Source organism: Octopus sinensis, linkage group LG2, assembly GCF_006345805.1.
Source record: "Octopus sinensis linkage group LG2, ASM634580v1, whole genome shotgun sequence".
In the NCBI taxonomy this organism is placed as follows: Eukaryota; Metazoa; Mollusca; class Cephalopoda; order Octopoda; family Octopodidae; genus Octopus; species Octopus sinensis.
Window position 1 is genome coordinate 97,438,127 of NC_042998.1, and position 14,473 is coordinate 97,452,599.

Genomic DNA, 14,473 nt, shown 5'->3' on the forward strand with positions numbered 1-14,473 from the left:
CCTAAACCAATAAGTGAAACATGTTGATGTTAGCAGATGATGTTTACTTATGGCTGATGTCTTGGCTCACCAATGAAAACTTATAATGTTTGTTTTTCAAACTCGTTTATAATGTTTGTTTTTCAAACTCGTTTATAATGTTTGTTTTTCAAATAATTTCAAAACTGAAAAAACTTTAAAACTTTTGTATTATTGCATTTATATGCAGTAAAGTTCATTAATTGAACTTTTTTTTCAAACAGCATATGAAACAATATTAATTATAATTTTACAACGCAACCAATGAAGTAGCCAGAGTTATGATAGTCTACATCCTAATTAATGTTCTCATTAACTTATGATTTAACCCAAAACAATCTGTACAGCAGGACAAAATATGTTTACATACGCATAAAATACTTATGTTTTTGATATTCGTATACTACTCCAAAAACATTTGGCTTCTCATCAGCTGTGTGTAGAACATATTTACAAATATATATATATGTGTGTGAGTCTGTGTATATATATATATATATATATACACACACACACACACACATATATGTAAATATTTGTCATTCAGACTTAACATATAAATCTAGGCTGTGTATGTGAACCTACTAAGTGAATTTAGGTTATTACATTGGGGGCCATTTAGATGTCAACTATAACAAAATAGAAGACATCCTACTCTGCAACCGTAATAAAAATGCTTACAAGAAGAAAATGAAAATAACAATTAATCATTTGGAATTTCATTTATACTGAATTAAACAAACTGAAAGAAATAATTACATACTATTAAATAATAATTAACTATTTGGTATTAAATGTAGTTTATTTTACTGAATACATTTTAAAGTAGGAAAAGAAATAAAGGTACGATGTGCCAAGAGGTTTTTTTTTCTTTAATAGAGAATATATATAATATATATTTCTTCAACTGTAACATTAGAAACTATGTAGATTACCTGCTAATATTTTTTCATCAACACTGTATAATATATATATATATATATATATATATATATATATATAAAATAAATCTCTAAACGAGGTATAAACAGTAGCTACATGGCGATTTGAAGTATATTTGCTATTTAAATGTGGCTAACCACTAAGGATGGATGCTACTGTAGCTTGTAGCCCCAGGAGAACATCTTCTCCAGCTGGATATTGACACACTGTCTGTGCCCTATCAGTGTTTGCAAAGGGAAACCATCTTTCCCATCGTCGACCTGATGTGATACACGTGAACCCGGGTTTCTGAGTATTTACCCGTCGTCAGTGCACGACAATCACCGGTCTTCGATGGGAAGGTGTCCCAATGCAAATACATATATCCCTTTTCCAGTGATGAAAAGTCACTGATCTCTAAAAAGTGTAAACAAGCAATAATAAATCTCTGAGTGAGGTATAAATAGTAACCCAGAAACCCGGGTCCACACGTATCATGTCAGGTCGATGATGGGAAGGATGGCTTCCCTTTGCAAATACTGATAGGGCACAGAAAGTGTGTCAATTGCCAGCTGGAGAAGACGTTCTCCTAGGGCTACTAGCTACAGTAGCATCCACCCTTAGTGGTTAGCCACATTTAAGTGGCAAATATACTTCATATATATATATATATATATTTATATATGCATATGTGTGTGTGCACATGAATGTAGATATGTATGTATGCATGTATACATGTATTCTTTTATTCTTTTATTTGTTTCAGCCATTTGACTGCGGCCATGCTGGAGCACCGCCTTTAGTCGAGCAAATCGACCCCAGGACTTATTCTTTGTAAGCTTAGTATGTATTAATGTTTGTTTTTAAATTCAGTTATAAATAAAAACAACTTTACATTAATCTGAGACTACAAATGTATTATTCTTGAACAAGAATATTATTGACAGTGTCTTTAAAGTCTTGACCAGCTAAGCCATTGTCTGAAAACTGCAGATTTGGCTGAAACTTCGAAGTCATTGTCAATAATATCCTTGCTTAAGAATTATATACATATATATATATATATATATATATATATATATATATATTTATTGCATACATATATATATTTATGTGTATGTATATAAGTATGTGTGTGTATATATTACTTGCTAGTACAACTACTGCAATTATCTCTTAGAACTAGCTTTTTAGCTCAATAAACACACACAACGCCCAGTCTGGGAATCGAAACCACGATCCTACGACTGCGAGTCCGTTGCCCTATCCACTGGGCCATTGCGCCTCCATATATATATATATATATATATATATATATATATATATAATATATATATATATTGATCAAAATAAAAACATGATGCCAAGGATTCAGCGGTACATATGTTTCGGGCCTTTATTAGACAGATTTATAACAATGCATAATGTATGTCTATGGCCCTCTTCAGCTGCGCACAACAGCTTCCACAAGGACATGTGTTACATCAAAAATTCTTGGTTGGGGATGCAAATCCTCTCATTCGCGTACGACATATATATATATATATATATATATATATATATACACATACACATATATATGTATGTATATATAATATATATACACACATATATGTATATATATATATATATATATATATATATATATATATGTATATACACATATATATGTATGTATATATATATATGTATGTTTATATATATATATACATAAACATACATAGATTTTTTTCTTTCATCAATTCAACGACATTGATTCATAATCAGCTGTTATGGCACTTCTATACATTTGATATAAATATTTCCTTTTCCTTGCCATTACTATCGGCATCAATCATAGAATTCAGAATTCCGTCCACGTCGGTTGTTATAAAATGTGGCAGCTCATACAGTTTGGGTACCAGCTGCTGTGTAAATTTTATGAGAAGGTACAAATTGTGAACACAATTTCAGATGGAATTAAAAAACAGATGAAAGAAAAAGAGAAAGAAATTCGGAAGTGACGCATACATATAATTTTGACTGTATGAGTATGTATTTGTGTGTGTGTATGTGTGCATGTGTGTGTCTGTGTGTGTGTAAAGAGATAGATATACAGACTGAGATAGATATAGAAAGAGACACATATGCACACTTATATACATACATACACACATATATAAACACATATATACACACACATACATATACACATTTATAAGGTGTGTGTATGTGTGCATATGTGTGTGTGTGTGCATGCATGTATATTTATGTATGTGAGAGGAAAATGACATCTTAATGTTGAATTTCCTGTATTATATGTGCTATATTTTCAGGAAACTGAAGAATATAAAAGTGAGGAACATAAAATAAAAATTTAAGTTTGAATGAATGTATATGAGATATTTACATCATCAGATCAATATGGTGTAGGTTATTTAGTGGATTTGTCATTAGAAGTATTGTGTCCCTCACCAAGTACTAAACTTTCAGTCCACTTTTCTGAAATTAAGTACTGTTGTTGGGTCTTGGTTTTGTTGTCCTATGTCATCTTGATTTTTTTTTCACTATGAGTAAAGACCTACCAATGATGACTGTCCCAACTATTTTTTTTTTACATTTTTCTAGTACCCTTTTCTATGGTGGTAGGTTGCAATTTGAGGGAAATTTGGTTGCTATTTCTACCACTAAGAAGCTCCTCTGCTAGCTTATCTGTAGATATACTAGAGTGTTATACTAACTACACTAGTATAAGCAGTAACAATATTGTGAAATTGGCTCTCTCAGTGCCACTCTTTAACAAAGTATAGGTCTCTTTTTGTGAAGGCACATGCCTAAGTAGTTATGGTATTTGGCTCATGATCGTAAGTCCATGTGTTCAATTTCTAGCAGAGTGTTGCATCCTTGAGCAAGACACTACTTCACATTGCTCTAGTCCACTCAACTAAGCCTTTATTTCAAGGGATCAGCCATGTCCCCTTTTTGTGTCAGGATGAATCTCTTTGAGAACTAAGTTAGAGGCACATGTGTCTGTGGAGTGTTCAGCTGCTTGCAGTCTCCTTTTGATAAAAGTTATATTTTGAATATTGGGTTAATACTCCATCTTCACAAAAATGTTTCATGAACCAACAACACAAGGTCAGTTAGGTCATACATGTGCCAATACATTTAATGGATGAATACATACTATATCTATACAACCTATGCAAGCATGAAAAAAGTAAAACCGATGATGAACATTCTTCTTTGCTGCCCACTTACTTACAAGTTCTTTTATCTTCAACTTTTCTTGCAATTCATTTGTGCTCTAGCATTTGTGCATGCTTACATTACACATCCAGTGAAGCATATTTGATTATTTCTTTCTAGTTATTGTTGATCTTTCACATTCAAGGTTCACACCTCACTACATGCAACATCACAGTTCATATACATGCATTGTACTGCATACCTTGTACTTTGAGACAGAAATCCTTTCTTACCATCAAAGATAATAGCTTCTTGAATTTTTTCCACTCCATTCTTATACTGGCTACTATGACTTCACTGCATCCACCTCCACTGTTAATTAGATCACTTAGGTAACAAAAGTTGTCACCTGCTTTCCAAGTCTTTGCAACAGTTTATTTTGCATATATTTGTAATCTCTAGTGCTCTTAACCATCAGCAGCATCTGAAGTCTACCTTCTCTGTCAGCCTCCCTATGATCCCACTACACCCTATGTGCTTCTATAGTTTGCTCTGAATAGAGTTTCTGTCTGCTCTTTTGCATATGGAACACAAAATTTCCCTAATGGTAGCTGAGCCTTATCTTTATTCTGACTTACTAAAACTATAGTCTTACTTTAAGTCCTCTCAAACACCTCATCACTGCTATTTTTATCTCTTTCCAGCTCCACACAATTACTTTCCTCATATCCTCTAAATGTGAGCATTGTCATGTAGCTCCTCTTCGGCTGGAAATCTGTCCTGCTCTAGCCCCTTCTTGCATACTCATCATCTCCTAGCATAAAGCCAGCTCACTTGGGTTTCATAGTCTTTCAAGTTGCATGCAACTTCCTAGTGTTGCTGACATGGAGAAAAAGCACCTGCTAGACACTAAATAGTGGTTGGCATTAGGAAAGGCATCAAGCTGTAGTACCATGACAAAAAAGACAATGGAACATAATGAGTCCTTGGATCAAACCATCCAACCCATGCTAGTATAGAACATGAACATTTAATGATGATGATGATGAGATATATATATGTATATATATATATATATATATATATATATATATATATATATATATATATATATATATATATATAAATAGGTGTAGACATGGCTGTGTGGTAAGAAGCTTGCTTCCTAACCACATGGTTTAGAGTTTAGTCCCACTGTATGGCAATTTGGGCAAGTGTCTTCTACTATAGCCTCGGGCAGAGCAAAGACTTTTGTGTGGATTTGACAGATAAAAATTAAAAGAAGCCCATTGTACATATATATATATATATATATATATATATATACATATATATATATATATATATATATATTATATATATATATATATATATATATATATATATTATATATATATATATATATATACGTGTGTGTGTGTCTTTGTGTCTGTGTTTGTACCCTCACCACTGCTTGACAACCAGTGCTGGTGTGCCTATTTCCTGGTAACTTAGCAGATTAGCAGAAGAAACTGATAGAATAAGTACCGGGTTTAAAAAAAATAAATACTGGGGATCGATGCATTTGACTAAAAATTCTTCAAGGTGGTGCCCTAGCATGGTTGCAGTCTAATGACTGAAACAAGTAAAAGATGAAAGATATATCCTGGGATTATGTGCCACTTCTGTCTACTAATACCACCCACAAAGCATTAATCAGCTCAATGCTATAGTCGAGACATTTGCTCGGAGTACCAAGCAGTGGCAGCAAAGCCAATATGACATGCCTGTGAAGAAGTAAGCTTCTTAACCATAGAACCACATCCTCTATTCTGAGTACATATCATCTACCCAGGGCCAGATTAAGACTCATAGAGGCCCTAAAAACTTAAAAGACTTTGGTGCCCCCATATTAATGTAATTCAAAATGTAAGCAATAATAAACCAAAAATAATTTTTATTTTTCAAAATGAAACAAAACTAACAGTAAGATGGAAAATAATGTTTATTTTGCTTACTTTACTTATATTTGAAAAGTTTGTTCCTACTTTTTTTATTTTCAAAGTCTTTGATCAGATCCTCACTATGACACCATAAATTCTACAAAATTATATTTGTGATCATTTAAACCCCTTCGAATATTATGTTAACAAGTTTACAGTGATTTCTTTTGTACTGTAAACCATTTACCATTTATGTGGTGCTATTCTTCCCTTGATGCCCTAAGAATGAGCTTATTTTGCTTAATGGTTAATCTATCCCAGTGTTCTTCAACCATTTTTTGCTGATGGACCTCTTTGATTCCTATTTTACTCCTAACCCCTTCATGTTTAAAAAATCATATTTATATAATCAAATCTCTCTATATATAAAGCTGAAGTTGTCTGTGTATGGCAGGTTTGGTAGCCTTCAACTAACACAATCTCCTCCAAGACCCTGCAGCACAAGTTGACCAAAATTGAGTGTATGATAGAAGAAGGCTTGCTCTTCATTCCGTAGAAGAAAAAATTCAAATCAGACCATGTTAACACCAAAAATTATTTACATCAAAAAGGTGTTTTTTTTCTATGAAAATCCCTATTTTTTACGATTTTTTGACTACTGTGTCACCATTTTTCGGTGTATTTCAACCAGAAAAATGTTCACTTAAAGAGAATAACAAGCTACATAATGCAAAATTTTTGCTTTTCAAAAATTCCAATTCTAAAGGGTTGAAACAAACCCGCGCGATACTGCTAATATTATATAAAAAAAATTTTAACATTTTGTGTATTGTAGAAGTATAACCAATTTATTGCAGATGAATTTTAGCAACAAAATCTTATGGACCTCAGTTGAGAACCACTAATCTATACAGTTGATAAACCTAGTATTAATAATGCTTTCTATGACAAAAGGCCAATAATAATAGCTAAGTACCAGTAATGTATCTGATCTAATTTTATTGACTATATTTTGTTCCTGCTAAAGTTAGCCTTGTTTCTAGTATTGGGATTCTTTGTGTTTGCATGAGTTTGAAGTAACCTTGAAGACTATATCTAGCTTAGTGTCACTAACCTTTGAAATACTAATATGCAGAGCACAATTTAAATTGTTTTTCAAAATGCTCAGTTTCTTGTTTTGTAATACAGTTTTTTTTTTAAGTAGTCAAAGAAACTAACATAGCTAATACCTAGATATTTCTTTATTTCTGTTTCTTTTCTTTTTTTGTTTGTGGTTAGGTAACTTTCTCCATTTTTAGACAGTTTTCTTCAAGCAGTTGCCAGCAAGCTTTGTTTGTCTGTGTTCACATGTGTATAATGTATGAGAGTGTTTGAGAGAGATAGAGGGAGAGACACACAGAGACAAACAGACAGACACAGACAAAGAAAGAGGGAGTGTGTAGGTATATGTTTGAGACAGACAGACAGGTAAATAGACAGACAGACAGACAAACAGACAGACAGACAGACAGACAGATAGATAGATTAGATAGATAAATTAGATAGATTTGGCGTGTGCATGTGCATGCATGCATACATGTACATGCACATGAGAGAACAAGAGAGTGAGAAAAAGAAAGGAGAATGCACAGCAAGTTGACTACACTAGCAAAATCATGATAATTCCATTACAGATTAGATGAAAAAACTGTTTTGTTTCATACTTCAGAGAAATAACTATCAATGAAATGTGATAAAGAAAAAATCAGTGATCTACAAATAGCAAAGTAAGTCATGTCAAACAGCTTCTTTGAGAATCTTGCAAACTATTACAAAGAAGCTTCAGTATATTTTTCTCCTCATTTTGTTGGTGCAGGTGTAGCTGTGTGGTTCAGAAGGTTGCTTCTCAACCACATGGTTTCAGGTTCAGTCCCACTGTGCAGCACCTTGGGCATAGCACCTTCTGCCATTACCCCGAGTCAATGAAAACTTTGTGAGTAGATTTAATAGATAGAAACAGAAAGAATCGTGTCATGTGTATGTGCGTGTGTAAATATGTGCAGGCACACATACCTGTGTGTACATGTGTGTGTGTGTGTGTATGGGTGTGTTTGTGTCTTCTTGTCTTGACATCAAGCAACAGTTGTAAATGAGTATCACTATCATATAAGCAGTGTCCTTCATTTCCAATGTTCAGTGAAGATATGTCTAGCCGTGGGGAAATATTACCTTACTTGGAAACAGGTAAGGGTTAGCAACAGGAGGAGCATCCAGCTATAGAAGATTGCTCTCAATGAATTCTGTTGTTTCAATGATGATGATGACAATAACCATAGAATTTGGAGTTGGTGTGGCCAGGGTTGGATTAAGACCCATAGAGGCCCTAAACACTTAAAAGGTTTTGGTGCCCTCAAGTACATCTAAATGGTTCAAAATGTAAACAAAAATAATTTTAAATGTAAACAGTAATAAACCATAAAATAACATTTTATTTTACAAAATGAAACAAAACTAATAGTAAGATGGAAAATGTTTACTTTTGTGTACTTCCACTTTATTTATATTTGAAAAGTTTTCTCCTTCGTTCTTTAATTTAATTGCAAAGTCTTTGATGATATTACTCTTTTACTCTTTTACTTGTATCAATCATTTTACTGTGGCCATGTTGGAGCACTGCCTTTAGTCGAGCAAATCAACCCCAGGACTTATTCTTTGTAAGCCTAGTACTTATTCTATCAGTCTCTTTTGCCGAACTGCTAAGTTACGGGTCGTAAACACATCAGCATCGGTTGTCAAGTGATGTTGGGGGTAACAAACACAGACACACAAAAATATACACACAAACATACACACATATATATATATCAGCCGAAATTACTACGATGATCCGGTTCTTGACTGAAGACTGAGGGTTTCGAATGTCTTGTCCATGTTTATTGTACCGTCTTCTAAGAGTTATACGTTCTTGTCCATGTTGTATTTTTCTACATACCTTAATATATATATATATATATATATACAGATATACAACAGGCTTCTTTCAGTTTCCGTTTACCAAATCCACTCACAAGGCTTTGGTCGGCCAAGGTGCCATGCAGTGGGACTGAACCAGGAACCATGTGGTTCGTAAGCAAGCTACTTACCACACAGCCACTCCTACACCTATATTGTTAAAACTTTATGTAAAACTTCTGCTTCTCTACTTAGTCGAGATAAGGCATTACGAATATTATTTTAGCAGGTTTAAAGTAGTTTCTTTTGTGCTGTAAACCATTTTCATTTCTGTGGTGCCCCTGTCCCTTGATGCCCTAAGCACATGCTTATTTTGCTTAATGGTTAATCCAGTGCTGGGTGTGGCAACTGTAGACAGAGGTATTCATGAACATCTGAACATGCGCAAAATTTGTGCAAAATTTTTTCCCAGGGTGCTCAGTCAGAAGAATCCTGGTAACCAGAGAAAAGGCTAGGCTGTCTTTTTCTGTACAGAGGATGGTGGGATGGAGAGATGGAGAGAGAAAGAGAGAAGGAGAGAGAGAGAGAGAAATACAGACAAATAAATAGGAAGAAAGTGACAGAGAGAAGATATAAAAAAGAAATTGAGAAAGAGTATGTGTGTTAGGTGTGCAGCATTCCTAACATGAAATATTTTGAATCAAAATTAAAATTCGTTTACATACCTGGTTCACTTGGGACTTTTTCAGCAAAAATACTTGCCCGGAACTAGTTGAGGCAATTTCTTCATATACTCTGTAGCCCCGATGGGTGACATCCCCACAGTCTCCTGTCATTACAAAGACCACCTACAATGAAACACAAAAGTATTGTCAATATTAATATCATAATTAATATAAAGGTGTTTTCATCTTTTACCTTTTACTTATATTAGTCACTGGACAGCAGCCATGCTGGAGCACTGCCTTGATTAAATTCATCCCCAGTATTTATTTATTTAAGTCTGATACTTATTTTATCAGTATTATTTATTTAACCCAGGGCTATAGCAAAAGATATTTGTTCAAGGTGTTATGCAGTGGTATTGAAACCAGAACCAAGTGGTTAGAAAGCTAGCTTCTTACTGCACAACCACACCTAGTGTGGTGAGCTAGCAGAATTGTTGGGGTACCAGACAAAATGCTTAGCAGCATTTTTCATTATGTTCTGAGTTCAAATTCAAATGCTATCAACTTTATTTTCATCTTTCCAAAGTCAATAAAATAGAGTACCAGTCAAGTACTGGGGTCAATGGCAGTGACTAATCCCCTCCTCTTGAAACTGCTGGTCATGTGACAAAATTTGAAAACATTTACAAACAATGTTAATAGCAAAAATAATACAATTTTAGGTTCGTTATTAAGTATGGTACAAAGTGAATCTTGACATTAGTTTCAAAGTTTTAACATTATTTTGAAGTTACATGATAAGAAGAATTTAAGTTAAACTGTTTGGGATGTGGGTAATGCTTTCTTTGAACTATCTAATATCTACAACAGAGTAGAGGGAAAATAGTTTGTCTTCATATTTACAAAAGTTCTGAAAGCTTTGAAAGCTGTCGTTTGCATATGCTCATAGTAAATTTTTGAAGTAGGGTAAACATCACTTAAACAGTGATAAGAAAATTTTATCTCTAATTTAGCTGTTGCTGATACACTACTAATTCTTTTGCAGTGAATTTACCAAAGAGAATCTTGGAGACACATGAATTGAAGTCAGTGAGCTGGAAAATTATGAAAGGGAATATTTTGAAGAAGTTCTTAGATTTACTTATATGTTTGAAAGTTTTAAGAATTTTACTTGTAAGTTTCAAAGAAGCTATTGGGAAGACAGTTAATGTGATATTCCTTATGATTCCTACTGTTACATTACCATACAAGTACAACACTCTCTCATAGGCTCCCCATGCATTTATTACAAAGAGTGATAGCAGCACACTAAAGCATAAAAGAGAACTAGAGAGAAAAACATTAGCAAACAACACATTCATACTATATAGAATTCTCCAACAAAAATAGACAATTAATGATGGAAGTATTATCCAAAACATAGAACAATGCTAAAATAAAAATATAGGTAAACACATCATAAAGAAAATAAACAAGTGACTAATGATGTATAAATCTAATTTCAAATTTCCACAATTATGCCAAGACAGCTCAGGTACTGAAGTCTACAGAAATCACTATAGCCCACAATAAAAAAAAACTCAGTTACAGACTACAAAAACATAGACATGCTTCTTTTGGATTTAGCAACTATATTGTTCCAAAGTGCAAGGAGCTCCAAAATAAACAAATAAATAAATAAATAAAATTTTTTAAAATTAATAAAAATAGAAATAAAATACTTAAAAACTAGAACATAGTTATGCTTTCAATACAGCCCATTTATAAAAAGAAGGCTGCTCCCCATATATGCATGCACACACATATGTATAAGTACATAAATATATATATCCACATACACACACACATACATATGTATATACATACATACATACATACATACATACATGTATATATATATATATATATATATATATATATATATATAATATATATATATATATATATATATATAGAGAGAGAGAGAGAGAGAGAGAGAGAGAGAGTGAGAGAGAGAGATGAAATTTATAGAAAAACAGAAAACGAAGACAGGTGTATGAACAACAAACAGGTGTATTAGTTTGACACTCGGGAAAGTGAAAAAATCTTTTATGTTTCAAGCTTACGCTCTTCAACAGAAAGGAATATGAGAAAATAAACAGAGAAATAAAGAAAAATACGGATTTAGCTGGGTACATACATACAAACAAACATATACATGCATACATACATAGATAAATACATACATAGATACATACATACATACATACATACATACATACATACATACATACATACATACATACATACATACATACATACATACATACATAGCTAGGACACTCTATAATGAAATCCATTGGAAGGATAATCCCAAGGACAAAGAAATAAAAACCTATAATATGGTAGAAGCCATAGCCACTCATAATAAAAAGGAGTACTGGGAGAATGTCCCAGTGAAAACCCCAATAAAATGTTAGCACAACAGACCTGATATAATAATTTACTATAGAGAAGAGAAACTGTGCACAGTTGTGGAAATTAGCTGCCCAGTAGATGTTAACATAAAGCTGAAGATCAGTGAAAAAGAGAATACCTAACCTGAACTATTGAGAAATCTACAGTTATTCTATCCAGATTACAAGTTCAAGTTTATACCTGTAAACACACTACCTACATACTAATCTTGAGAAATCAGGCTTCTCAAAACCAGAAAGGAGAATGTGTGCTTGTATTTATATGGGCATAATACATACATACATTCATCATAATCATCATCATCACCATCATCATCATCATCATCATCATCATCATCATCCTCATCGTTTGTCATCTGTTTTCCATGCTGGCATGGGTTGGAGTGTTTGACTGGGGACTGGCAAACCAGGGGGCTGCACCAGGCTCCAATCTGATCTGGCAAGGTTTCTACAGCTGGATGCCCTTCTTAATGCCAACCACTCCAAGAGTGTAATGGGTGCTTTTTATGTGCCACTGGCATGGGAGCCATTCAGGTAGCACTGGCATTGACACATTTGGATGGTGCATTTTACGTGCCACCAGCACGGGGAGCCAGTCAGGCAGCACTGGCATTGACTCATGCTTGAATGGTGCTTAACACGTGCGACCAGCATAGATGCCTATCAGGCGGCACTGGCATTGGCCACAACTACAGTTTCCATTTTGATTTTGATTTTGATTTTGATTTTGATTTTGATTTTGATTTTGATTTTACTTAACTCAATAGGTCTTCTAAAGCACAGTGTATTGCCCGATGATTCAAAGGTACTTTTTAAATGGGCTGGTTATGCGACACTGGTATAGGCTATGGCTGTGGTTTCACTTTACTTGCCAGGTTTTCTCACTCATATGCCAGGTCTTCTCATATTTATATATGTATGTGTATGTGTGTGTATGTATGTGTATTTGTGTGTGTGTGTGTGTGTGTGTGTGTGTGTGTGTGTGTGTGTGTGTGTGTGTGTGTGTGTAATTGAAAACGAAGAGGAGAGTGGAGATTTATTCACATCTATCACATTTAATTTTAAAAAATTTTCTGCAACATATAAAACAATGACCAACATATGTTTCAATTGCAGCAACTACACATTGCTCCGTATGCAATTATGCATCCTAGTTGGTGTAATTTTATTAAGTGTCCATCACTTACGACATTTTCCGAGTGAACAAATTTAAACAAGCTTCCTGCATTGGTATTCTGTTGACGGTTATGGTGTTACTTTTTAAATCAACTATATATATATACAGGGTGCAATGGGTAAATTGTCACCATTTTACATTTTTGATTTCACAATTGCGCCTTGTTTGCTTTTGATTTTGTCAACTAGACAGTATAGTACGGTCAGTTGGACACTGTCTGTGAGAAAACCAGCACCATGACATAATTCACTCTGCCAGAAATTTGGAAGCAACATGCTGTAATGCTTGATATTCACACCAAAAGCTCCAATACAAGCATTTTAGAGTGTTTAGAGTGATAAAGATCAAACATTCAGTTAACATCATGGTGTTTGAAGTGATCACAAGTGATGATGACATTATTCCTCCATTCATCTTCCCACACAGCCTCAGACTCAACATGGAGGCCTACATTAAGTGCCTGGAGGAGGTAGTGCTGCCTTGGGTCAAGAAGGTGACTGGTGGGTCAAGAGAGTGACTGGTGGGTCAAGAGGGTGACTGTTGGGTCAAGAGGGTGGCAACAGGACTCTACACCATATCACACAAGCAAGAGAACTCAGTCATGTCTGTCAGACAATTTCTGTGATCACATCACTCTTAACATCTGGCCACCTAACTCCCCAGAATGCAACCCCCTTGATTATCATGTGTGAGGCACAGTTGAGAAAGAGACCAACAAAACTCTTTGTAACACCAAAGATGAAATGAAAGCAAAGATTATGGCAGCATTCACCAACTTAAGCAAGGAGACCATCCGGAAGAGTTGCATGAGATTCTGAAGTCATCTGGAGGTTGTGGTTGAAGTCAAAGGCAATTTTATTGAATACATTTACTCTTTAGTATTTCAAGATATTTTTATGTAATTTTGGTAAATATATCTGTTAAAATGAGAAGTCAGCATTGTTTACATTTTTGTGTAATTTAGATGATAGTTTATTCACCGCACCCAGTATATCTGTCTGTCTGTATATGTATATATATATATATATATATATATATATATATATATATATAATATATATATATATATATGCATGCATGTATGTGCATATGTATCATAATACACATCTGTGTAGAAAGGGACATCCATATGCACATACACAGATACATAAGAAGACATGAGTAGTGAGAAAAGGAACTGCATTATATTGTTGATGTAGAAATAAGTGAACT

General features: G+C 33.9%; 1 protein-coding gene across 2 annotated transcripts in view; it reads right to left on the reverse strand.

Annotated features, from left to right (window-relative positions):
- The window catches only part of LOC115225415 (hemicentin-1-like), a 410,505-nt gene that overhangs the window by 268,578 nt on the left and 127,454 nt on the right, over window positions 1–14,473 (reverse strand). For both annotated transcript variants that reach the window (XM_036498554.1, XM_036498555.1), the window contains exon 3: window positions 9,686–9,808. In XM_036498554.1, coding sequence (XP_036354447.1) covers window positions 9,686–9,808 — 123 coding nt within the window. The remainder of the gene's footprint in view (window positions 1–9,685; window positions 9,809–14,473) is intronic.